The following is a 24,910-nucleotide window of genomic DNA, read 5'->3' on the forward strand; positions in this document are numbered from 1 at the left end:
ATAAAACTGGTTGTTTTAAGAGTCCAAATTAATCATATAGGGGAAGCTATTTACATAAACATATCAGTTACGAAGGCTTAAGCTGCAAGTAACAAAAACCGAGACACAAAATTGTTTAAATAATAATGGAACTTATTAAGTCACATAAAAATTCCAGAAAAAAAGTGGTCTTCAGTTGCTCCCCACTTTCCACTCTGCCATCTTCGGTTTGGCTTCCTCTTTGAGTTGATAACACAGTGGCTGCAGCAGTCCTAAACATCATTTATTAGTGTCCTCCAGTCCATTTAAGTCGATTCTGATTCTTTGCGCCCCTGTGTACAGCAAAGCAGAACCCTGTCCGGTCTTTCTGCGCCATCCTCTCACCTTCCAGTGCCGTATCAGACAATGCTCCATTGCTGGTCATAGGGTTTTCATGGTCAATTTTTTTGGAAGTGGTGGCCAAGTCGTTCTTCCTAATCTGTCTTAGTCTGGAAGTTACACTGAAACCTGTCCACCATGGGTGACTCTGCTGGGATTTCAAACACTGGTGGTGCAGCTTTCAGCAACACGCAACCACCACAGTATGATAGTCGACAGATGAGCGGTGTGGTTCCCTGACCAGGAAACAAACCTGGCCTTGGTGGTGAAGAGCAGTGAATCTTAACCACTAGGCCTCCAGGGCTGGCTTCTAAATATTATAGAAGAAAGCAAAACGTGCAGAGGAGAAGAGAGACCATCCCTCTGGCTCTCTCTGAGGGGTGAGGAAATTTTATAGAAGCCAGAAATTTGACTTTCCCTTTTGTCTCATGGGCCAACTGAGTTCTAAAATGGGGCCACCGGATTGATTTCTGAATCAATCAATGGCAAGAGAATTGGGACAAAGATGGTTACACAAATGGGAGACGTTTGTCACACTACCCCACTGGCGGTCATGCATAGCCATGTACGCTTGCTCTTTTAAACAGAGAGTGCATACACATCTAGAACCAGTAAAGCAAGATCCAGTCACTTGCTCTTTATTTGAACGTCACCTCTGAGTACACTGTCAATTGCTAAGGCACTTATTTTGAGCACGTCTCAGTTTTCTATTTCCCCTAGTTTTGCTCATTTTTTGTTCTCCACAGTTTCTTCCAGTTTTGCCTCCCCTGTTTTCCCCTCTAGATATTTTAATAAAAATAGAATGCTATAAAGATATTCCATTACAAATTTCTTCTTTATGTGTTTTCATCAAAAGAAACTCTTTATCTCACTCAAGTTATAACTTTGTGGTGCCAAGACATAAAACTTTTTTTTAAATTTGTTTTTTTCTATGAGAGGTAGTTTGAATAAGTATCTCTTTGAATTGAAGGAATATTTGCCACAGGCGGATAATAGTATAACTATTCTTCTCCTGGTGCCTGGCGCTCTCATCTTCCAGCCTTCTTCAAAACAACAGGAGCTCAAAGCTGTGATATAAATCTACGGCCTCTGAATCTAACCCTTTTTAGTAAATGCAGTACCCGCAAAGCCCACTGCCATTACTTGGGTTGCAGAAGACGATTTCAGAAGTCATTGCACAGAGGTTTGAAAGACCTGCTGCTTTTTGGTTTCTTTTAGAATGCAGATATCAAAACATCGTATTTCTCCCTAAAACTTCTCCTCACAATTTCCGGTGCTATCTTTTAATATCAAGATTACTTTGTAAGCCTAAAAGAGGAATTTTCCAAGCATTAGTTCCACCTCCGTTTTAGGGCTTAAATCCCAAAACACTATTCAATGATAATTGTTACTTTTCTTCCCAGTCCGCAATTACTCTTGATTAATAACAATGATAACGTTAATAATACCCTACACCTCAGTTCCAACAACTGCAGACGTTTCAGTTACATTAACTACTATCAGTTCATCAACCCTGCAAGGAAGGGAGGGGACGATATTATTTTAATGAAGAGGGGATTCTGGCACTGTGACCTGTCCAAACAAAAAACAGCTGAGGTGGACCACGCAAGGATGTTCTTGTATTAGGTGGGAGAACACCTCAGTCAAGTGTTCATTAGACACTTGTCCAGATATTCCTTTGGAGTTGACTCAGCAGTCATAGTTCAAAAGGCTGTTCTCTTTGAAAAATGTCTCCATTCCACAAGCAATATTTATCAGGTGACTCTTGGGGTGTAAACATCTTTGCTAGAAGCTATAATCATTGACTTAAATTCAACTTCACATGTTAATTTTCTGTTTCTTAATTTGGAGGTAAATAAAATGAGTCAATACTGGTGCCTGGAATCTTTGGTCCTGCTGCTGCCCATTGGCCATTTCAGAGGAGTCACGTGACAAACATGGCTATTAAATTAAGATACTGGGAGCACTGTATTTCCCAGGTTTCTTTGGGTTTTGCTTGTGAGTGCCTCTTCTCAGCAAGCTTTCCATCATGATTGAGCCCTTCTTGGGAACCTGGAAGCTGGTCTCCAGTGAAAATTTTGAAGAATACATGAAACAACTGGGTGAGAAATATCATAACAAGGTTTGGAAACTGGCAATGCATATTGTGATGTGGCTGGGTTTGCATTTTCAATGAATTTTCCTAGAATTCTTTTTTTCTTTTGTGATTCTAGGGCATGTTCATATGAGATTAACAAAGTTTATGTATCTACTTTTGCTTTTTTTAACTATGAGTAATAATTATCTCTTTTTGGAATAATAGGCTCACAGATACTTCCTTCTAGTCATTATCCATATATTTAAGCCCATTTACCCTTTTCAAAAATACTTCATCCTAACACCTCGATAGAGTTTCTTTTTAGCTTGGCCGTTACATCAAATAGCTTTTCCAAGCTTCAAATTTATAGACAGTAAGAACCATCTATAATTAAATTTACCAACTAAATTTGTTTCAAGGTTTTCTTTAAGTTATAACTTCAAAAGAGCAATAGCAACAAACGGAATTTCTAGTTGGTTAATTTTTAGGTTCTGCTATATGTGGGAGATACTGTCAAAGCATTATTTTGAAGAATTTCACACTTTTGATAGGAGAGATGGAACATTTTTCCTTGTGGAATGTCTCAACAGTGGATATTTCTCAGAAGTATAAACCCTATCCATCTTTAGCTCTTAATTGAGTTGATTAAACATCAGTTATAATGGCTCGGTTCTGACAACTAAATTATTCCAGAATGCTAGAAGAATGGTAATTATTTAATATTTAATTAAGCAATTTATAATATTTAATTAAGAGAAAACTTCCTTGCAATAAAAACTGTATAGAAAGTCAAGAATTTTTTTAACCTTACTTTTTTCTTTAACTTGGCAGAAACGACCACTGCATAATAAGAAGTCAATGTGCTTGTAGTGTAATATTTTTTCCTTTTTCATAGTCTGCATTAACTGTCTCAGGGAGTAATAGGGAACATATTTCCCTACCTCTTCATAGATTCACAGACGCACTGTTTAGGGTTTAAATTTGGGAGCATCTAAGAAACTTGGGGCTTATGGTGAGAGTAGCACTTGTTTGCATTGGGAGCTGGGCTTTGGCAGAGGGCAAGAGGGAATGAGCCGAGAACCTGCCATGTACCACTACAACGCTAAGTCCTTTTGTTTAAACTCCCAACACACCTACGAGGTGAGTACTGTAGTCATCCCCGTTTTACTATTGAGAAAGCTGAAGGTTAGAGAAGGGAAATAAGATCCCACGCTAGCATGGACGCCCTGGGTGCAGCCTAGGTTTTAACCACCTCACCGTTCACTCTTCTGTGATCCCCCTAACACTGCTGTTCTGCAGTCGGACGGTCCTGGCAGTTCCACAATCTGGATGTGAAATCAAGTTTGATATGGAAACAGAGAGGGTCAGCTCCTCCGCCCACCTGCTGCAGGAGTCAGGTTTGACAAGGGACCATCCCCAAACTGAACAACGGGGGTCATGCTCTAATAAGCCAGACTGTCCAGTTTGCCTACCTCCTCTTGACTCAGCCACATCTGAATTTAATCTGCAGATAAGAGAGGAGCTTGGACTTCAGAAGTCATATTCTTTTTATTTTGAAAGTTGGATTTCTTGTTTTTTTTTTAAGAAAAAAATATGCCGAAGTTCTTGGAAATTAGAAAACTTGTGTTTAAGTCTCAACTCTGCTACCTACCAGACACATCACCTAGGATTGCCCTCTCTGGGACCCTGTGTGCTCATCTCTAAAATGAGGACAATAACACCCTGCATGTTGTTGTAACGCTTCACGAGGTACAGCTCAAGTATCTGATCGCCTGAGAGACACTATACAAATATACGTTTCAGATGAAGCACAAGCGCCTCAAAGATTTTAGATAAAGCACAATAGTCTCAAAAAGTGAATTTAGCTTTCAAAATGTCAAGTATAATTACTAGACATGCCTTCAGGTTGGGAGGGTCTGGCTTAATCCAACTAATACCAAGAGGATTGAAGAAATTACGACCCATTATCCAAAACTTCAAGGGGGGGAGGTACGTGCCCTTTTTAAATTGCTTTCCAGAATGATCTTAGCACTTCTTCCTAAATGACTTAAGAAGGTGTGGTGCTTTTTCTGCCTTACAGGAGTGAGTGACGCACTCCGGAACCTGGCGGGGTTAGCAAAGCCGAGAATCATTATTAGCGCCGATGGGGCCGTGGTGAACATCAAAACAGAAAGTTCTCTGAAGAACACGGAGATCTCCTTCAAGCTGGGAGAACAATTTGATGAAACCACGGCAGACAACCGGAAAGTAAAAGTAAGAACTAAATCATCCTGATGTTCCACAGTCAGGAGAAGAACTAGACAGCGGTTATGCATGGTTTATTCGTATCTAATTTGATTAATTACCAAGTCACTCTGGGCTTGTTTAGTTCATTAACATTGCACATCTCTAAAGGCAATCCTTTCGCAAATTATTCTGATGGTAAACAGGGCCAAAAAACTCAACATGTTTTCACTTTTTTTCTGATCTCTCTTTGTCATTGTCATATAAAAGAGCATGTAGAAAAGAATAATTATTCACAAATAATTTAGGTATTGTTTGCCCGGGGGAGGGGAGCATAAATTGAATAATCTCTTGAGACTTCTCAGTTTGATGGTATTAAAATATTATTTTGACAAAATTGGTGGTGAGGATTTTGGAGAAAAGAGTTTTAAAATAGAAATTAGAAAGTAGATGCCTGGTCTTATGTAGGTTAGAACGCAGTGAATTGCTATTTCTAACTGATTCCTTTATGCATTTATAGAGCATCATAACATTACATGGTGGCTCAATGATTCATGTCCAAAAATGGCTTGGCAAAAAGACAACAATCAAGAGACAAATTGTAGATGGAAAAATGGTAGTGGTGAGTTTTCTCCAAATTGCATTTTTTAGATGCTCCTATTCGATGCATGCCTTTCAGATTACTCAGTTGCTTTGCATCTTGAATTGAGGGTCTGGGGAAAGAGGGCAGAGCAAGTTTACCTGTCATCTACCTACTCTAATAGATCCCTCTTTGCTTTTAGGAATATACCATAAATAATACCGTCAGCACTCGGATTTATGAAAAAGTGTGAAGAAAGTGTCTACATCAGTGAAAGCCTGGTCACTAGCAGGAAACTGGAACTTGAAGAAGATATGCCTCAGGGTCAGTGATTACGAAAAAATGGCTTAGCATAAATTTGCTCAATAAAACCATCAAATTAAGTGCAGTTTTGGAGCTATGCAATACTGAGGGTTAGTGACAATCTGATAAGTTGGTGAGGCAAGAAGCTACTTGGCTACAGTATTACTGTACGAGCATCGGAGTCCCCTTAGCCTCTGCCCACCTGACTTGCACAGTCCTTGAGTTCCTTTCAGTGGACCCACTCCATTTAGGTCAAGGCATTCTGTCCAAGGGCGCTCTGTTGAAATTCATGTGACCTCAAGGCGGGAGGCGTTAAAATCATTGGAACCTACTTTGGGCAGCACAGATTCCGAAAACCAACACTGCTGACTTTTTATTTTTGCAGAAGGCTGGCCCTGCTTAAAGTAGTTAGCATAAATAGATAGACAGATCGGGGTAGGTAGATAAACAGGGTACAAAAAAGAGCCTGGACATTATACCTTGTGGTTGAATTATTGTAGAAGAACATTGAAAACAATCACTGTTTTATTTATCCACAAACCCATTTAAAATAATCAGGCCAGTGCAACTGTCACCACTGTTTACAACTTAGTCTTTGCAGAATGACGTTATTAAATGCCAGACCTGAATTTCTAGATGCCTAAATAGAATATAATAGTCAGAGCTACACAGAGTCCATTATAGTTTCACTAAGTACTGCTGCTAGGAAGTACTCTCAGGGCTTAGAGCAAAACAGAGTAATATGGGTAAAATTAGAGAGTGAAGCCTAAGACACTGATGGTATTTGTAGCAGTTGGAGAAAGAAAAGGAGAAAGAGGAAGAATTAGGCAAATATCATGCTGCACCTTAAATTTAAAAATAGATGGTAATGGGCCAAAAATAAGTCTGGAGAATTGTGTTTAATATGTGCTAAAGTAGACTGGCCACGCAATTTGTCCTCTAAACCAGGTGAGAAGTTGAAAGGGATGCTATCGATAACTGCACCTGGACAACAGGCACACCATGGGACTGTCCATCGCAAACGGAGGCATATGGTCACCTCAGGAAGGATGAAATTGAAGGGTGATTTAGAAAAAGACTGAGCACAGGGTTGAGGCAAGAGCTGAATCCCTGGCCAAGGAAAGGAACCAGGGCACTCTTATTAAACTCGGAGACCTCTGAGCATACAGCTGTGCACCTGAGGAGATGGGCTTGGTGGTGGCCACACAGCTGCTGGATGTGGGCAATGACAGTTGTCCCCACATGACTTGTTCCTGTCCTTCCTAAAGGACTCACGTATGTACAAAATAAGGCCATGCGTGCTCTCCAGAAGTCAGAGGACTTCAACCCCCAAGGTAGTGTCTGTTCACAAGGGGAGCACAGGCCACTGCCTCCTTAATCAGAGGACAGTCTCCGTCCACAAGAGGCTGCAGGTGACAGTCCTTTAGCAACACCGTGGATCAGGGGTTGAAGTGCTTTCCTCAACCATTAGGAAGAAGTCTGTACTCTAAAATGCACCAGGCACTTACTCATTTAAATCTTTGGCTCTACAGACGCATAATTAAGAAAAGAATAACACAGTTCTGAATTCTTAAGACTTACTCGACTTCTCATAAATGTCACAGCTCAAAGTACAAAGAGGCTAAATGAGAAAAAAAAATCCTGATGTTGAGTCTTTGGTAGATGGATTCAAACATACTACTCCTGAGGAAAGCATTCATTCAACAAGTTCTTACTTAGTGACCACTGTTTGTTCAATACCGTATTGGGGGCTAAGAAATAGCTATGGCTCAGACGTGGAGTTCCCAACTGCCTTGTGATGTTACAAGTAGCAGAGGGCTCTTGAAACTCTATTGCTTTTATTTTTATTCTCAGTAAAATCATGTCAAAATTTCTAAGAAAGAAATTCACTAAAGTTTACACTTATAATCATTAATCTTTCCTAAAGACTTTCACATGATCAGTCTCTCGTCATACGTGACTTGCCTTCAAAAGTCATCATCTGTCTGTATATAAATGACAACAAGGCATATTTGTCAAGTAGTATTGGAAATAATGGAACTTTTCATTGTAGTTGAGCAACAAAAATCCATTATTTATTCACTTTCCCAAAAGTTTTGAAATAAAGGGAATGAGAGTCGTTTTTATAAGCCACACAGAAAATAGATTTTATTTTTGAAAATTTTAGACTGAATAACTTAGTAGTAAACCATTATATTTCAAATCCACACTAAAGTTTGTAGGAAAGTATTAATTATCCAAAGATTAATCATACTAAAACCATGATTAGTTCTATTATCAAAGAATAATTCACTAGATTTCTTTTTTTGCTATCCAATACTATTTAGTACATCACTGACAAAAAATAAGTTATTTTGAATAGTCTTAGTGTATCTAATATTTCATACTTTTTGCACAAAAATGCAATAAACATAAAAGGACATGCTTTTCTTTGCTGGCCATAAAAAGACAACTGACTATCCAAAGACAGTAACCAAAAATAGATGGAAAATTAGGATGAAGTATTAGGACATAATCTAATCCCCAAGTTACAGGTTCTTAAGATTTCTTCTTTGAACATTTAGAGGAAAATATAGTCTGTCCTTTTGGAAGTTTGGTATCTAGATCCCGAGTAAATTTTGGAGAGGGGCAAGATGGGGAGCGACTAGCCATCCACCAGCCCCATGGTAGAATGGGACTTTGTTGCCCCGGAGACACACTGCAGGAGAGTGGACTGAATGGGGTTTGAGAACCAGTCCTAGCAGGACTTGAATCCCACTTCTGCCATTGACAGCTATGTGAGCATGCATGAGCAGCTTAACCACTTCAGTTTTCTCCTTTGCAAAATAAAGATTGTCTACATCACAGCGTTGTGGTGAGGGTAAATGAGACCTTATGCAATGGACCAGCACAAGGAATTTGTCATGTCTTCTCGTGTTTCCCACATCTCCCTCCCAGATTACAGGCACACCTCAGAGATACTGTGGATTCAGTTCCAGATCACCACAATAAAGCTAATGTCACAACAAAGCTAGTCACATTAATTTTTTGGTTTCCCAGTACATTTAAAAGTTATGTTTACACTATACTGTAGTCTATTAAGTGTGTAATAGTATTACGTCTAAAAAAAATGTACACACCTTAATTAAAAGACACTTTATTGCTAAAAAATGCTAACTATTCTGTGAGCCTTCAATGAGTCATAACTTATTTTCTGAGAGATGTTGATGGCTGCTGACTGATCAGGGTGGTGGTAGCTAATGAAGTTTGCTGCACCGTTTGACTCTTCCTTTCATGAACAAGTTCTCTGTAGCATGCAGTGCTGTTTCATGACATTTTACCCACGGTAGAATTTCTTTCAAAATTGGAGTCAGTCCTCTCAAACCCTGCTGCTCCTTTCTCAACTAAGTTTATGTCATATTCTAAATCCTCTGTTGTCATTTCAGCAATCTTCACAGCATCTTCACCAGGAGTAAATTGTATCTCAAGAGACCGCTTTCTTTGCTCATCCATAAGAAGCAACTCCTCATTCATTAAAGCTTGATCATGAGATGGCAGCCATTCAGCCACATCTTCAGGCTCCACTTCTAATTCTAGTTCTCTTGCTATTTCCACCACATCTGCAGTTACTTCCTCCACTGAAGTCTTGAATTCCTCATTCATGAAGGTTGGAATCAATTTCTTCCAAACTCCCATTAATGTTGATATTTTGACCTCTTCCCGTGAATCACTAATGTTCTTAATGGCATCTACAATGGTGAATCCTTTCCAGAAGGTTTTCAATTTACTTTGCCCAGATCCATTGGAGGAATCACTGTCAATGGAAGCTACAGGCTTACAAAATGTATCTCTTAAATAATGTCTTAAAATTCAAAATTACTCCTTGATCCATGGGCTGAAGAATGGATGCTGTGTTAGCAGACATGAAAACAACATTAATCTCATTGTACATCTCCATCAGAGCTCTTGGTTGACCATGCGCATTGTCAATGAGCAGTAATATTTTGAAAGGAACCTTTTTTTTCTGAGCAATAGGTTTCAACAGTGGGCCTACAATATTCAGTAAACCATGTTGTAAACAGATGTGCTGTCATCCGGGCTCTGTTTTCCCATTTATAGAGCACAGGCAGAATCTATCTAGCATAATTCTCAAGGGCCCTAGGATTTTCAGAATGGTAAATGAGCATTGGCTTCCCCCTACAGTCACCAGCTGCATTAGCCCCTAACAAGAGAGTCAGCCTGTGCTTTGAAGCTTTGAAGCCAGGCATTGAGTTCTCCTCTCTAGCTGTGAAAGTCCAAGATGGCATCTTCTTCCAACAGAAGGCTGTTTCATCTACATTGAGAATCTGTTGTTTAGTGTAGCACCCTTCTTTATTGATCTCAGCTAGGTCTTCTGCTTGCCGCTTCACTTTGAGCTTTTATGTTATGGAGATGGCTTCTTTCCTTAAACCTCATGAACCACTACTGGCTTCACACTTAGCTTCTGCAGCTTCCTCTTCTCTCTCAGCCTTCGCAGAACTGAAGAGAGTTAGGGCCTTGCACTGGCTTAGGCTTTGGCTTAAGGGAATGTTGTAGCTGGTTTGAGCCTCTATCCAGACCACTAAAACTCTCTCCAAGTGAGTAACAAGGCTGTTTCACTTTCTTATCATTCGAGTGTTCACTAGAGTAATACTTCTAATTTCCATCAAGAACTTCTCCTTTGCATTCGCAACTTGGCTAACTGGCACAAGAGGCATGGCTTTCAGCTTATCTCAGCCTTCAACGTGCCTTCCTCACTAGGCTTAATCATTTCTAGCTTTTGACTTAAATTGAGAGATGTGTGACTCTTCCATTCCCTTGAATACTTAGAGGCCACTGTAGGGTTGTTAATTGGCCTAATTTCAGTACCGTGGTGTCTCAAGGAATAAGGAGGCCCAAGGCGAGGAGAGAGATGGGAAACAGCCAGTCAGAGCAACAGTCAGAACTCACACAACATTTATTGATTCAGTTCACTGTCTTATATGGGTGCCCCCAAACAGTTATAACAGTAAAATCAAAGATCGCTGATCACAGATCATCATAACAAATATAATACTAATGAAAAAGCTTGAAATATTGTGAGAAATACCAAAATGTGTCACAGAGACACTAAGTGAGCAAATGCTTTCGGAAAAATGGCGCTGATGACTTGCTTGATGCAGGGTTGCCACAAACCTTCCGTTTGTAAGAAATGCAATATCTGCGAAGTGCAATAAAGCGAAGCACAATAAAACTAGGCACCCTGTATAGGGCAACTGGAATGCAAAGAATAGGAACAACGTAACTGGAGGGCCGGTGCACGAAACCAGAGGGCAGAACAAGGTGGAGCAAAGGGCGTCTCCGCAGAGATAAGCTTTGAACAGGGTCTTGAAGCAACTAATTAGTTAAAAATGGGCTTTGAGGAAAATGAGCAGGAAAAATGGATTCTGGTTTACTTTGTAAAATAGGGTTCAGATTTCAGTAGATGCTCATTAAAAGTAATGCCTTTCAATATATAAGTTACAAAGCAATTTCACAAAGTGAAATATGTAAATTATACTTTCTCTCAAAGCCTTGATACCATCTCAATTATTGAAAAAAATTTGTAAGACATAATCAAGGAAATGAAGCAAGAAAGACAGGAGGCTCCCTGGATAGCACATGATTAGAAAATCACCTGAATTTTTATGAGTTTATATCTGTTCCTTATGAAATAAAGCTAAACACATGCACACTTTTCACTATGCTTTGCAAGTGAATTATTTTTAAGGGTTTCCTCTCTTCCATCAGCTGTAAAGGAGCAGGTGGCTGAGTCCTAAAAAGCATTTCCTACAGCTCTGTGTGCTAATGCCTGAAAAGTAGAGCCTACTTTAAAGCTGTTAATGGCACTTTCTCTCTAAGAGGAAATGCAAATGGAATAGAAAAACTGTGGCCAGCTCAGTATACGCTATAATGACTGGAGAAAGAAACTGAAATGCAGAAATTCAGTCCTCCATTTCCTCCCCAGTGAATGAGTAACTTCCATTCTCAGGTGTTCTATTAGGAATAATGATTTGAAATCTTAGACTAGACATTGGAAAAGACACCATGTACATTAGAGCCTAGTAAAAACAAAGCTAATTGCATTGTTTGCAGAAATCGCAACTACTTCTTCCCTCTCTTTATTACCATTCAACAAAAGAAAAGCTATTAACTACCTTTGGGCAGCGTAAATGCAACTGTCACCATAGTAACCAAAAGATCAAATATTCACTGGTGGCTAAGAAAGTTACAAGAAACGGTTTTCATTAAGAAGGAAACTTTTTGTATTCTCAGCATTGTTAAACTTAGAGAAAAACATTTATTTGAAACATGAAAGCAGAGGATGTCAAGCCTGAAATGCCATTGTCATCCTCTGTCAAATAGCAGTCTATGCTTTCTCCTAGTGCCTGAGTCCTGAAGGTAAATCAGATCATCAGTCTCATGGCATCTGGTATCTAAGAAACCCCATAACATATCTTCCTATAGTAGTGGTTAATTGGCTTTTTAATGGCATTCTATCTCCATCTGCAAATGATAAAAAATAATAATTGGATATTCTAGATGTTCTACCATGTCTCTGAATGTTTTTTTAATGTCCACCTTCCTAACCAGAGTATAAGGTCCATGAGGGCAGAAATCGTTTCTGTTTCATGCTCCATGTTATTCCAGTGTTACCACAGTTAAATAAATTCATGCTAATTGTCTGCAGTAATGCAGGTGAGAATATATACAATGAATCGTGGAATTATCTTATTGCCCTTTCCTGGTGTTACAATAAGATCATGTCATCTCAAACAGGGAAAGAACCACCTGCTTTTACCAGCAGCTAAAGAAATGACCAGATAAAGGAATGAGTCTTATAACTAAGTTTCATACTTAGGTATGACTCACAGTCTTTGCTCTTTCCGTGCCTCCAGAGAAGAAAAGAAGGAAGGAAGAGAAGGGAGAAGAGAGGAGGAAGTTTAGGAGAATAATAATATTATTGATCATAAGTAGTAATTTTAGATGCTTTACTAATATTTATTATCTGATTTAATGCAAACAATAAACCTCATAAGTAGAAATTTTTATTTTGTCTTCATTCGTTCAGTCAGTCAACAAATGATTACCTACTGTGTACATGCTTGGTGTTAAGTACTTGGGACAAACACTACATGGGTAAAATGCCATGTTGTCCCCACTCACTCAAGACTTTAGTGTTTGATATACATATTGATCAAATAACATGCAAAATTAATAAAAATGGCCATTGCAGTAACTATTAAGTGATGATATACTAGAAAAGGTTAAGAAAGATGATCGAGTTGAAACCTAAAGGATGTCAACACAAAGGTAAGAAAGAATGATTGAGCTGAGATTTAAGGATTAAGCATATGGGAGTGGTTGGTAATGCTAGTTGGAAATTGCTACCTTCTTTCCTACTCTCTGGAAGATTTTCTGTAAGATCGGTGTTACCTTTTTCCTTAAATATTTGTAAGAATTCATTGGTGAGGCCTACAGTTCTAAAGTATCTTTGTGGGAGAAATTTTAATTACAGATTCAACGTTGACAGATTTGAGAATATTCACACTTTTTACATCTTTTATTATTTTTGGTAAGCTGTGTTTTCTAGTGAACTTATAAATTTCTTTTAAATTTTCAAATTTATTGGCATGAAGTAGTACTTAATATTTTCTTACGATTTAAAAATAACTATAGGATATATCAATACAATCTTTTTTATTCTTGCAATCCATAACTTTCACCTTTTCTATTTTTATATCCATCTTGCTAAGATTTTGTCAATTTTATTAGTCTTTAAAAAACTTGTTTTGATGATGTTTTTTGTAATATGCTTGTTTTTATTTTATTAATATCTGCTCTGTTGATCATCTGTTTCTGTTGTCTATTGTTCCTTTTGCTTTTTTTTTTTTTTTTTGAGGAAGATTAGCACTCAGCTAACTACTGCCAGTCCTCCTCTTTTTGCTGAGGAAGACTGGCCCTGAGCTAACATCCATGCCCATCTTCCTCTGCTTTATATGTGGGATGCCTACCACAGCATGGCGTGCCAAGCGGTGCCATGTCCGCACCTGGGATCCGAACCAGTGAACCCCGGGCCGCTGAGAAGTGGAACATGCTAACTTAACCGCTGCGCCACCGGGCCGGCCCCTGTTCCTTTTGCTTTTTGAGCATATTTTCCTGTCTCTTCTTGTTCTATTTATTTTTGATTGGCAATGTGTATGGAAAATTGTAGACATAAATTTAGACCTCGGGTGGCATTATCTTCTTTTGGAGAGAGTTTATGCTGATTCTGACTGGTAGCTGGGTTCACCAGCTGTCCAAGATCACACTAAACTAATTTTAAGAATTGAATTGATATTAGCACGGGGCTACTCCCAGTTCATCTTTTCTCCTATGTTGTAGCCTTTCAAAATCTCAAACAAAAGTGTAGTGGTCGATCAGAACTCTCCATCATTGTCCCCTAACCCTTAACTCTGTCATAAATCTTCCTCAGACTTTTGCCCTTCACTGGCCTCTTTCTGAATTCGTAGATCCCTAGAGGGGCAGCAGCCTCAAATATTGGGCCTGTTTCTCTGGGCTTTCTTTTTTCACCCAAATCCTAGACCCTTAATTTTCTCTGCCTTTTTCTCTCTCTGATGCCTTGAAGAATTTTTTTCAAACTTCATCCATCTTTTCTAGTTGTCGCAGTTGGGAAGCTAGCTTAATTTCCTCATCTATAAATATTCTAAGAATAAAAATTTTAAGCTTCACTTTTATTTTCTCAATTATTTTTTTTAAATAGCCATTTTTATTGGTTAATCCTCCTAGTATTACATGGTAAGCTTGTCCAGCCACCAGTTATTATCAAATGTGTCTATTTTACAAATAAATTCAGACTCACTAGGATTAAAATTTCTTGCTTCAAATTTTTATCAGATCATGAGTAGAATGTAAGTTCCATGAGAACATGAAATTTTGTTCAATGATGTTTCCCCAGAACCTTGAAGAGTTCCGAGCACTTCGTGGGTTCTCAATACTTTTGCAATTAAATGGATGAAAGGCATGGACTCAGATTTTGGCATTTAAGTGGAGAACCATGAATTCTTTGTTTATGTGCTACAGGATGGTTGATTATAGCTTTTCCAAATACACAGTTGGATGTAGCTTGAAGATAATTTGTAAAGGATATTTACATGATGTCTTATATAGAGCGAGCTTTCCTTATCTATTTTGGTTGGACCTCTGGATGTTCTTTTCACTGTGTGGTTCAAGTAGCTTCTTTTATCTTGAGAATTTACATAGGCAATAAATCAGTGAAAGGTGAACCCATACTGTTGAGAGACTATGTCCATTTTATGAACATATAGTTCAAGTCTAAATATATGTGCCCAGTTATAATGTTTATTATCCATCCTTCCTCACTAGGATATTGATGACTTTCTTAGCAAGGAGTGACTTAGCATCTCAAGCCTGGTTCAGTCTGGATCTTGTCTCGTTGCTTTGATCTGTGCCTTCGATTCACATATGGGCCTCAGAATTTCATCTTGGTCCAAATACATCTGGTCAGTTCCAGGAGTCAGGTACATTGCTGGTAAGTCTCAAATAAAAAATTCCTTTCTTTGTCTAAAATTGCTTCAAAGTTATAAGATTTGCCAATGTATATCTCAACGTTTACATATTTTTCTCTAAAAGTAGATTTAGTATGCTTTTTGTTTGTTTTGTTTTGTTTGCTGGGAAAGATTCACCCCAAGCTAACATCTGTTGCCAATCTTCCCCTTGCCGTTTTTCCTCCCCAAAACCCCAGTACATAGCTGTATATACTCTAGTTGTGAGTCCTTCTAGTTCTTCTACGTGAGCCACGGCCACAGCCTGGCTACTGACAGATGAGTGGTGTGTTTCTACACTCGGGAACCAAATCCAGGCCGCTGAAGCAGAGTGTGCCAAACTTTAATGACTAGGCCATCAGGGCTGGCTCTCAACGTTTATGTTTTAAACTCCATGGCTGTTCCTATTTGCAATACAGGGATTACTGAAAATTCATACAGCTCTCCTGTACCAGTCCCTCTGAATACAAGGGCTCAGCTCTAGTGAAAGGTTTGAGAGTCCTTCATAGATTTAGGCAGAACATGTAAATTTTCGTAGGCACAAGTGATAGCATCATTCATTTTAACTAAGTGTTTGGATAAGAAAGTAACACATCCTCTAATGAAAAGCCCTTTCTTTCATAGCTGTTTGTTCTATCCCAGTACAATGTACTCCCTCCAGTTACATTCTCTTGGGTCTAGGATTGGGTTAGCTGGTTAGCTGAGGAGTTTTTCTAGTCATGATTTCATTCCCACTTTGAGTTACCAAGCATGAGTGATGTAAGATGAGACTTGGACCCACTGTACCTGATTCCACATTTTTGACCCAACTTGGACTCAAACCACATAATTGCAATGGTTATGGCATAGCTCTGGCATTGGTAACCCAAGCCCTTGAGGCCAGCAATTATACCCATTGTGAGCCAATTGATCACGGGGTATTTTCATTTTTGTGAAGAGTACCAACCTGTGTACTAAATATATAAAACCTGGTAATATCAGTTGTCTCGTGGCCAGGATTAATGCCAATGTGGAAAACCTCCTGGGAAAATGTATGGCAGCAACTAGCTATTCCCAAGAGCAACACTTATATTTGAAGCGGCTTTACATTTTTTCCCCCTGGTCAAAGGCTGAGCCCTGATGTACTGGAGTAGCTCTGGATGTCTCATCTCTGGATTTTCACCTCTCTTGACTTTGAAGCAGAGAATGACTGTCTCTATCCAGTCATGGGGATGTTAGTATTGCCTGACCTTCAGCCAGGGCCTCTGTGCACGTGTGGCATAGCAGGAGCAGTGTAAGATAACCAACCAGAGTTAGCTACGGGGGAACAATGCCAGGTTCAAATCCTACCTCTCCTTATTCGAGTTTTGGAAGCAAGTTACCTAATCTCCCCCAAGCTCCAGCCTTCTCTTTGGCAAATGGGTATAATAATAGCACCGAACTCTTGGAATTGTTGGAAGGATTAAATGGAATAATCCACATTAAGCACTTAGCACTGTGACTGGTTCATCGTGAGATCTCAATATACATTAGTGTTATTATCATAGAACATTCTTTCTCTTTACAAAACTGTAGATTTGCTTTAAAGGACTTAAACTCAAAGTTATATTAACTAAGAACCTGCTTAATTTGGACGTAAGGTTTTTTTAGCTAGAAATCTTTGCTGCGGTCAAAGAGCGTGCTATAGTTCTATTTCTTGTCCATCCCATGAATACAATTTCTGTGCTCTGTTGTAATAGACTGACTGTATTGTCTGCCTACTCTGCCTGCCTGGGATATGTGAACTATGCCAAGCCTCCCTTACCTATGAATACTTCCTCACACTGCTCCCCTGCATTTCTCTCCCACAACATATTTGAGGCGGTGATCACAATACTCATGGACATTTTCCTCTCTTTTTTCTTTCAGTAAGAATTCTTAATTGTGCAGACTCAGGACTGAGGGTGACCAAGATGCCTAAACACACACACACACACTCACACACATACACACACACACACGCATATTCCTTCATTCGTGCTTATATAATTTAGTTCAGTATAGGACTTAATTTAAGGAATCTTCCAAAGCAGTAAGGACCTAAGTACTTCTTAAAAATGTAAGATTGACCAGAAGGTTTTTAAAGGTTCAAATAGTGCTCTCATTGATTTCTATAAAAATTTTTGGAGACTAAAGGAAACATTATGTGAAGTTTTCTTTTGTCCTAATGGATGATTGAAGAGCCATTCATTGCCCAGTCCTGACACTGCTTTTCTCCATTGGGTCTCTGTGAGAGTCACATGCTTCGGACATCTTTGAAAAGAATCTTCTGAGGCTTCAGCATCTCATTTGTCTTCTGTATCTCACCTAGAACTCTGTTGAATTCTCACCCATCACAATGAGCAACAGATTCCTGGGCACCTGGAAACTTGTCTCCAGTGAGAACTTTGATGACTACATGAAAGCTCTGGGTAAGAGATGTTCTTTGATGTTTGGGTTGAGAAGATCCTTTTTGAGAAAGCTGCATGCCTATTTCCTTCTAACTCTTTTTCCAGGAGTCTGGGAAAATTTGCACAGGCTAAAGTACAATCCTATTCTAGAATTAATCTTCGGTTGTGTCATTCAGAGAGTTTATTTGCATTTTATTCATGGCAATTTTAATATATTTTAACCTAAAGGAGAGTTGCTTAAATGCATGGAACTCCCACCAATTTTAAAAGCAGTTTCATATCAATAGGGCTTTGGTTTCAGACCTGGAGGAAAGAAATCTTAGAAGTTCAGTCTATCCATTCTCTGACTTTCCTGAGAGCTAGTTTTGTAACAACCAAGGTGCTCATGAAATAAAGAGTTGAATTTACTAAAGTTAATAGAAAACCTCAATTTAAAATTTTGATAGTTAGCTAAACCAGAAGTTTTCTCTCTAGACCTCTAGGCTTTCTGTTATTACATAATTATGTAGACAGTTTTTAAAAAGTAAATGCTTCATAAATGAGGATGTTCACAGTCTAGGGAAGTTACACAGAGAAAAAGAACTGGTTTGTGTCAGTGAATTCAAGTCAGTGACACTAACATCAGGCGTTTCTGGAGTTGGAGCAGTGGATGAAGATGGAAAGCCCAGTCATTAATTACATCAACTTTATTTTATACTATTTTAGAGAATGTTCTGTAGATATGAGCAAAACAGGTGTGAAGAGTCTGGAAATTTCCAGATTTGTATAAATATAATAGAGAGTGATGCCAATGACCTCAGGTTGCCATGCTAGTCAGAGTGCCTGTAGCTTTACTCACTTGTTCAGAAAGCTTGTGAGAAAAGTTCTATTTTTAGATAAAATGAATAAAATCACGTCATGTTGCCTAGAAAACTATGAGAATTTATGGGGATAAATCCATACTATGAGATTGGTTAGATTTATGGACTTTACAGCTGAGGAAGAAGCAAAATATAGCAAAATCTCAATGAAAGACTCCCTGGGTCTGTCATTTTCAAATTTTAAAGTGCGTAAAAAGACCTGGGGGTTAGCAAATTCTCAGGCTCTCTGCAGAGATTATAATTTAGTTTGAAATACATTATCCTAAATCATATACAATAACACAAGATTAATCAGAATCAGGAGGAAGAATAGAGTTCACAATTCTTTATTAGCACTGACTCTTCACTTTTTATTTAATATACATATATACACACACACACACACACACACAAAACTGATACATTTTCTTAGTCTTGGTAGTAGTAGTAGTAATAAAACTTGAGTCTAATTTTGTTTTTCAAATGCATAAATTTTTTTAAAAGTCATTTTATTTATCTATGATCATCTGTAATTGGAGAGATCTTGAAGGGCAATGGATGGTTTTTTTCCTACCAGCTATACTTAGGAGCCACAACAAAATTTCAGAAATGAGATTCTATCAAGGATATGGGGGGAGTTATTTTCTATACCCATAATATATTACTGAGAAAAAAATACAAAACAGTGAGTATCTGTCATGGACTCATTTAAATAATCTATAATATCTATATATACAAACTAAAATGTCTAGAAAAATCCATACAAAACTTTAGTGATTTTCAATGGAGTGTGGGATTGGATGTGGTAAAAGTGGGTGATGTGCACTCTTTAGTCTGAACAGTTTTATCTATAAAATCCACAGACATTACTTTCATAATAGCAAAACCTAAAATATTTGAATCCATGGACATGTATTTCCATTAGGTGGTGAAACCTAATTTCCATTAGGTCGTTAGTGGTAAGTGACGCTACCTGCCATCTGCACACCTGAGGCGCAATTGAGCAGGGACTGTGGCCACCCAGAGCCTCTCTAGGTAAGGTTTTTTGGGCAACATAATTCTACCACCATCTTGATTTTCAGGTGTGGGGTTAGCCACCAGAAAACTGGGAAATTTGGCCAAACCCACTGTGATCATCAGCAAGAAAGGAGATGTTATAACTATAAGAACTGAAAGTGCCTTCAAAAATACAGAGATCTCCTTCAAGCTAGGCCGAGAATTTGAAGAAACCACAGCTGACAATAGGAAAGCCAAGGTAAACTTCACTGTTTCTCTTCAAAGTTGGCTCAGTCTACCGCTTGAGAGAGAGGCTTAGTCCTGCTAGTGTTCAAAACGGTGAACTACTCCATTCTGTTGAAAATGAATGTGCCTCATAAGACATGCATTATGAAAACAACTCAATATTGAATGAACTGCTTCTTTAGTCAACCAAAGTCCAAGCAAGTCAATTCTGTGAACTTTTCTTTCCAGAGCACTGTAACCTTGGCAAGAGGTTCACTGAATCAAGTGCAGAAATGGGATGGCAACGAGACAACAATAAAGAGAAAGTTGGTGGATGGGAAAATGGTAGTGGTAAGAGTATTTTCACTTCAACTACAGTAATAGTGCTACTCAAATAGAGAAATTGGTTATATTATTTTCAAAATATTCCTTTTTCTTTGGAATACAAATGGGTCAGAATGGCTAAAAATAAAGTCAAAGTTAATGCCTGGATGATATTTAAACCATAAGGACTCATCTTCAAGTATAGGTCCAAGATTTTGGAAATAACAAAGCCTATTTGTTATTTTGGGAAATCACCACTCCTAAAAATGATAATAAAGAAAGTATGAATAAATCTCACTAGTTTGGATTCACAAAAAGAAAAGCAAATCTAAGTTTTAAAAGCAATTCAATACCCAAAACAAAGGATAATTAAAAAAATAAGAAGGCCAGCCCCAGTGGCCTAGTGGTTAAGCTCAGTGCACTCTGCTTTGGCAGCCCACATTTGGTTCCCCAGCACAGACTTACACCACCTGTCTGTCTGTGGCTGTGCTGTGGCAGCAACCCTCATACAAAAAGAGGGAGATTGGCAGCAGATGCTAGTTCAGGGTGAATCTTCCTCAGTAAAAAAAATGATAATAAATAAGGTATGGTATATTCATATTTGAATATTGTATAGCAATTAAAATCAAGTTTCCAAACAATATTTAAGGACGTGAATGAGCCTTAATACGTCAAAAAAACTGAATGTAATAAAAATCCCATTTGATTCAGAAAAATAAAATAAAAGCAAAACAAACCCTAAAAGGCTCAAGTGTAGAGTATTTGTAGATTTATAAGCATTTTGCTTTCAAGAATCTATACTAACTTAGACTAAACAATGTCAATAATTCAGGTTTGGCAAATTGGAGACCTCTTTTAGCCAGCAGATACGAGTGATGACCAAAGCTACATGAGATGACCTATAATGATTTTTTTAAAGTATTAAGTTCCGTGCTTACTAATTAAACACGTACATGGAATAGAAATAGATTCATATAACATTTTAAATGTTCCTTCCCTTTAGTTCAGAGGTTCCTATCCTTAGCTGCACAATAAATTTACAGGAAGATTAAGTCCCCCTGTGGGGGCCCCAACACAGATCAACTGAATGCACATCTCTTGGGGGAGGAGGGGCCATCACTATTTTTAAATGTTCCCCAGGTAATGCAAAGGCACAGATAGTTTTGAAAACCACTGTTTTAGTAGATTTAAATGCATGCAAATTAAAACTGGCCACTTGAAAAAATTCTTCTGCTGTAACATAGATCAACTTTAAAACCGTTTCTCCTATTTTAACGGTCGTGAATTCTGTACTACTGGAAACTGACACACTGATATTTTATTCCTTTCTAAATTTAATCTTATGAGTTCGCTCTTAATTTCCGTTAATATTACAAATTCGCTGTCCCCTAATTAGAGTTTTAGATGTTCAATTAATCTCTCTCTCTCTTTTTAAGGAATGTAAGATGAAGGACGTGGTTTGTACCAGGGTTTATGAGAAGGTTTGAGAAGATCCTCACTGAAGTGGTATTTGACCATTTGATGTTGGAAGTCAATTGCTTCCGTGCCAAGGCCTCACTACATACTGCAGTTTGCTTGTCTGTTTTTGCTTTTGTCTTAATAGATCCGATAGGCAAAGGCCTAAACTGAGCATTAAGCTAAAATTCAGTGTTATTTAAACATTTTCAATTTGCATGCACATCTTTACTATATTAAAGTATGTATATTGGCCAGTCCTCAATAGTTGATAATGTCGTTTAATTATCTGCGAAATTCTAACCTATGTCGTACTTTGTATATTTGAAATGACAGTAAAAGGAAGTCAGAAGACAGTAGAAGGAAGTAAATATATTGACCTCAAATGCTTTCAGGGGCCAGGAGAATAGGAGGGAGGGGGATCTGAATGAGGCAATCTAGAAGAAGGAGCTGGTTTAAAATGACGAGTTCTAGTTTCAACTAAAAGGTGCAGCCTGTACTATACTCCAGCCAATTCTTTTTAAATTGAGAGCTAATTTACAGACGGTGAAATACACCGATATCAAAGGTAGAGTTCCTTTAATCCATTGCGACAAACGCCTTCACCCATAGAATTCACATCCTGATCGAGATACAGTACATTTCCTTAATCCCAGAATGCTTTCTCTGCTCCTTCCCAGCCAATGTCCTGCCGTGTCCTACCTCCAACCAAAGCAAATGGTGATTTGGTTTCTATCACCACAGGTTAGTTTTGCCTGTTCTCAAACTTCATAGAAATGGAATCATACATTCTGTGTTCTTTTCAGTCTGGCTTTTAAACCTCAGCATGATGTTTTTGAGATTCACCCGTGTTGTTGCATGCAGCAGTAATTTGTTCCTTTTTATTGCTGAGCAGTATTCCATTGCATGAATATATCACAGTTTATTTACCCGTTCTCTTAAGACAACTGGGCTGTTTCCAATTTTTGGCTACTATGAATAAAGCTGCTATAAAATTCTTGTACAAGGCTATTGTGGATATACGAGTTTCTTTCTTTTGGATAAATAACGAGGCATGGAATTATTGGGTCCAGTTGATTTTTGACAGGCAGGAATAGGGGACCACTGTGCCTAAGCAATAGTGAAACTATTTCAGATGTGTTGATGTTGTTAGGAGCCAGGATTTTCACCGTGGAAATATGGAATGAGGGAAGGCAAGAAAGAACCATGTGAGAATGGATTGGAATAGATATAAACCCATGGTTTCTAAGGCATGTGTATGTGTGTGTATATAATTGCACATGCATACCTGCATGTATTTATGTGTGTGTATATATATGTATTTGTGTGTATGTATATGTGTGTATACATGCATATATTTCCTAGCTCTATCTACCCAAAGAGCTTAGCTGCAAAGATACCTCAATAGGAATGAGTACATCTACCACCCAGATCTGGGTGTCTAATATCATTCCCCATTGAAAGGAATGAGGGTTCTTTGGAGAAATGGCTGATTCCAATGTGAAGGCAGGGTAAGTACGAGATGAGACTGAAACATCTCATCATACCAGAAAGTAAGATAGTGTTCAAAAAAAAAAAAGAGGCACATCACCGAAATATGAGAGCCAACTTGAAGGTGCTCCCATTGGCCAAATCTGGAACAATTTGAGAAGAAAAATAATTAAGAAAAATAGCAAATTATAAACTATTAGGGGGGAAAGTAAGAATGCATAAATCCATAATGATAATGACCGAGAAAGAGAGAAGGGAGAAGGATGTATCTTCTTCACAATAGAACGCCATGGACTGACTGGTAAGTGTGGAAGGAGTGCTGAAATTGGAAAATCATCACTTTTTAACCATCACAGTAAATATTGGCTCAGTCAAGAATGATCAATGGATGCTAAAGCTAGGAGCAGGTTATTAGTTCGTCTTAAATATCTCCTCCCAGATTGCTTATTATTGTTGAGGAGAAAGACTTTTCCTCTACTGTTCAAAGGTTCTTTCGTCTGGTCTAATAATCAAATAGACATGAGTCAGAGTAATAGGAGAAAAACAGAGTTAATTTCATACATAAGGGGACCCCACACACATGAGAGGTTTGAAGATAGACAAGTAAAATGAAGTATACATGCCATCTCCAGCCAAGCAATGGGATAGGGACCAGGGGCTTCAGAGGACAGGAGGGTAACTCTCAGGACAAGGCAATAAGAAGAGCAGATGTGCAATAATTAGAGGCCTGCCCTGCCATACAGATAGGTCATTCAAATTTATTTCTGGTAATAACTCTCATTATGGGCAGGGTCCCAATTTAAATGATTTAGCGGAGAGGTAAAAGATCCTCGTGAGCCCACAGGGTCTCGATTGCCTTTAGCTCAAAATAATCCACATGCCAAAGTGGCACATCCTGGGGAGGCCTGTCCTGAACCCTTTCATTACTTACAAGTGAAAAAATAGTAACTATGCAGTGGAAAAATTGAACAATCTCTTGACTGAGTAATCAAAATTAACCTGACCCATGAAGGGTGGATGAGCAACACGCGCCTTCAAATGTGATACTCTGAAAAGGAAGCGACATCACTTGAGTAGTCATCTGGCCTGGAATCCATATCTGGATCTAATCATGAGGAAACACCAGACAAATTCCAAATGAAGAATGTTCTATTAAAAAACGGGAGGGGGTGTTGCTTGAATTCTTCAAAAATGTCAATGTCATAGAAGACAAAGGAAGGCTCTGTGGAAACGTTCCAGATTAAATTATACTAAAAATACATGACAACTAAATACAGTAAGTGATCCTAGATGAGATCTTGTTATAGAGGTAAAATAAATGCTCCAGAGGACGATATTAGGTTAATTGGCAAATTGAAATAGACATGGTAAATTAGATTAGAAATATACTGTAATTATGTAAGAGAATCTCCCTATTCTTTGGAAATATCCACTGAGGTATTTTGGGGTAATGGGCCATAACGAATGCATTGTACTCTCAAAAAATTCAGAAAAAAGTATTCTGTGTGTCTGTGTGTGTGTGTGTGTGTGTGTGTATGTTACACACATTACGTACATACATAAAGACAGCAATGGAAAAAGCAAATGGGGTAAAATTTAATAATAGATGAATCCTGGGAAAAGCTACATGTGTCTTATTTGAATTAATCTGATTGTTGCAACTTTTCTGCAAGGTTGAAGTTATTCCAAATAAAAGTTTTTTAAAAAGCTGCCCTGGTCAAGTCCTTCTCTCACTGTGGGCATTCAGTCAACACATGTCTGGGGGGGCGTCATAACTGAGGTGTGGTTTTCTATTTATTTTTTGGCTCCCCAGGTAAACCCACAAAAAGGAGAGTTTAAAAACTGTGGTGCTATTTTTAAAAGTTTGTGGTCACATGACTTGCTATAAAATGTATTCCTCAATCAATATAATTGCTTTACAAAAATTGTGGGTCCTTTTTGTTTTCACAACAGGAAAAGTGGAACCACACTGATAATGAGGAACCAAACAATCATTTAGACAGGGGACACACGTTGCTAGATTTGAAAAAGATTTTCAAGCAAGCAGAAGA

General features: G+C 38.3%; 2 protein-coding genes across 5 annotated transcripts; both read left to right on the plus strand.

The window, feature by feature from the left end:
• The first annotated feature begins 2,317 nt into the window (after nt 1-2,317).
• Nucleotides 2,318-15,082, plus strand: FABP9 (fatty acid binding protein 9). Of its 4 annotated transcripts, none has more exons than XR_011542950.1 (5): nt 2,318-2,459; nt 4,515-4,687; nt 5,178-5,279; nt 5,440-5,561; nt 14,943-15,082. XR_011542950.1 is itself a non-coding variant. In XM_008535214.2 (4 exons), exons 1-4 carry the CDS (start codon nt 2,387-2,389, stop codon nt 5,488-5,490), a joined length of 399 nt encoding a protein of 132 aa, XP_008533436.2. In that variant the 5' UTR covers nt 2,318-2,386; the 3' UTR covers nt 5,491-5,620. The 4 variants fall into 4 exon arrangements, 1 of the variants encoding a protein (XP_008533436.2); XR_011542949.1 differs by lacking the exon at nt 14,943-15,082 and adding an exon at nt 8,966-9,600; XR_011542951.1 differs by lacking the exon at nt 14,943-15,082 and adding an exon at nt 6,489-8,690.
• A 7-nt stretch (nt 15,083-15,089) lies between these two features.
• LOC103560874 (myelin P2 protein) lies at nt 15,090-22,374 on the plus strand. The gene is made up of 5 exons (XM_070630372.1): nt 15,090-15,108; nt 17,451-17,550; nt 19,451-19,623; nt 19,839-19,940; nt 21,350-22,374. Exons 2-5 carry the CDS (start codon nt 17,478-17,480, stop codon nt 21,398-21,400), a joined length of 399 nt encoding a protein of 132 aa, XP_070486473.1. The 5' UTR covers nt 15,090-15,108; nt 17,451-17,477; the 3' UTR covers nt 21,401-22,374.
• The last annotated feature ends 2,536 nt before the right edge of the window (nt 22,375-24,910 follow it).

Source organism: Equus przewalskii, chromosome 8 (genome assembly GCF_037783145.1).
Source record: "Equus przewalskii isolate Varuska chromosome 8, EquPr2, whole genome shotgun sequence".
NCBI classification, from domain to species: domain Eukaryota; kingdom Metazoa; phylum Chordata; class Mammalia; order Perissodactyla; family Equidae; genus Equus; species Equus przewalskii.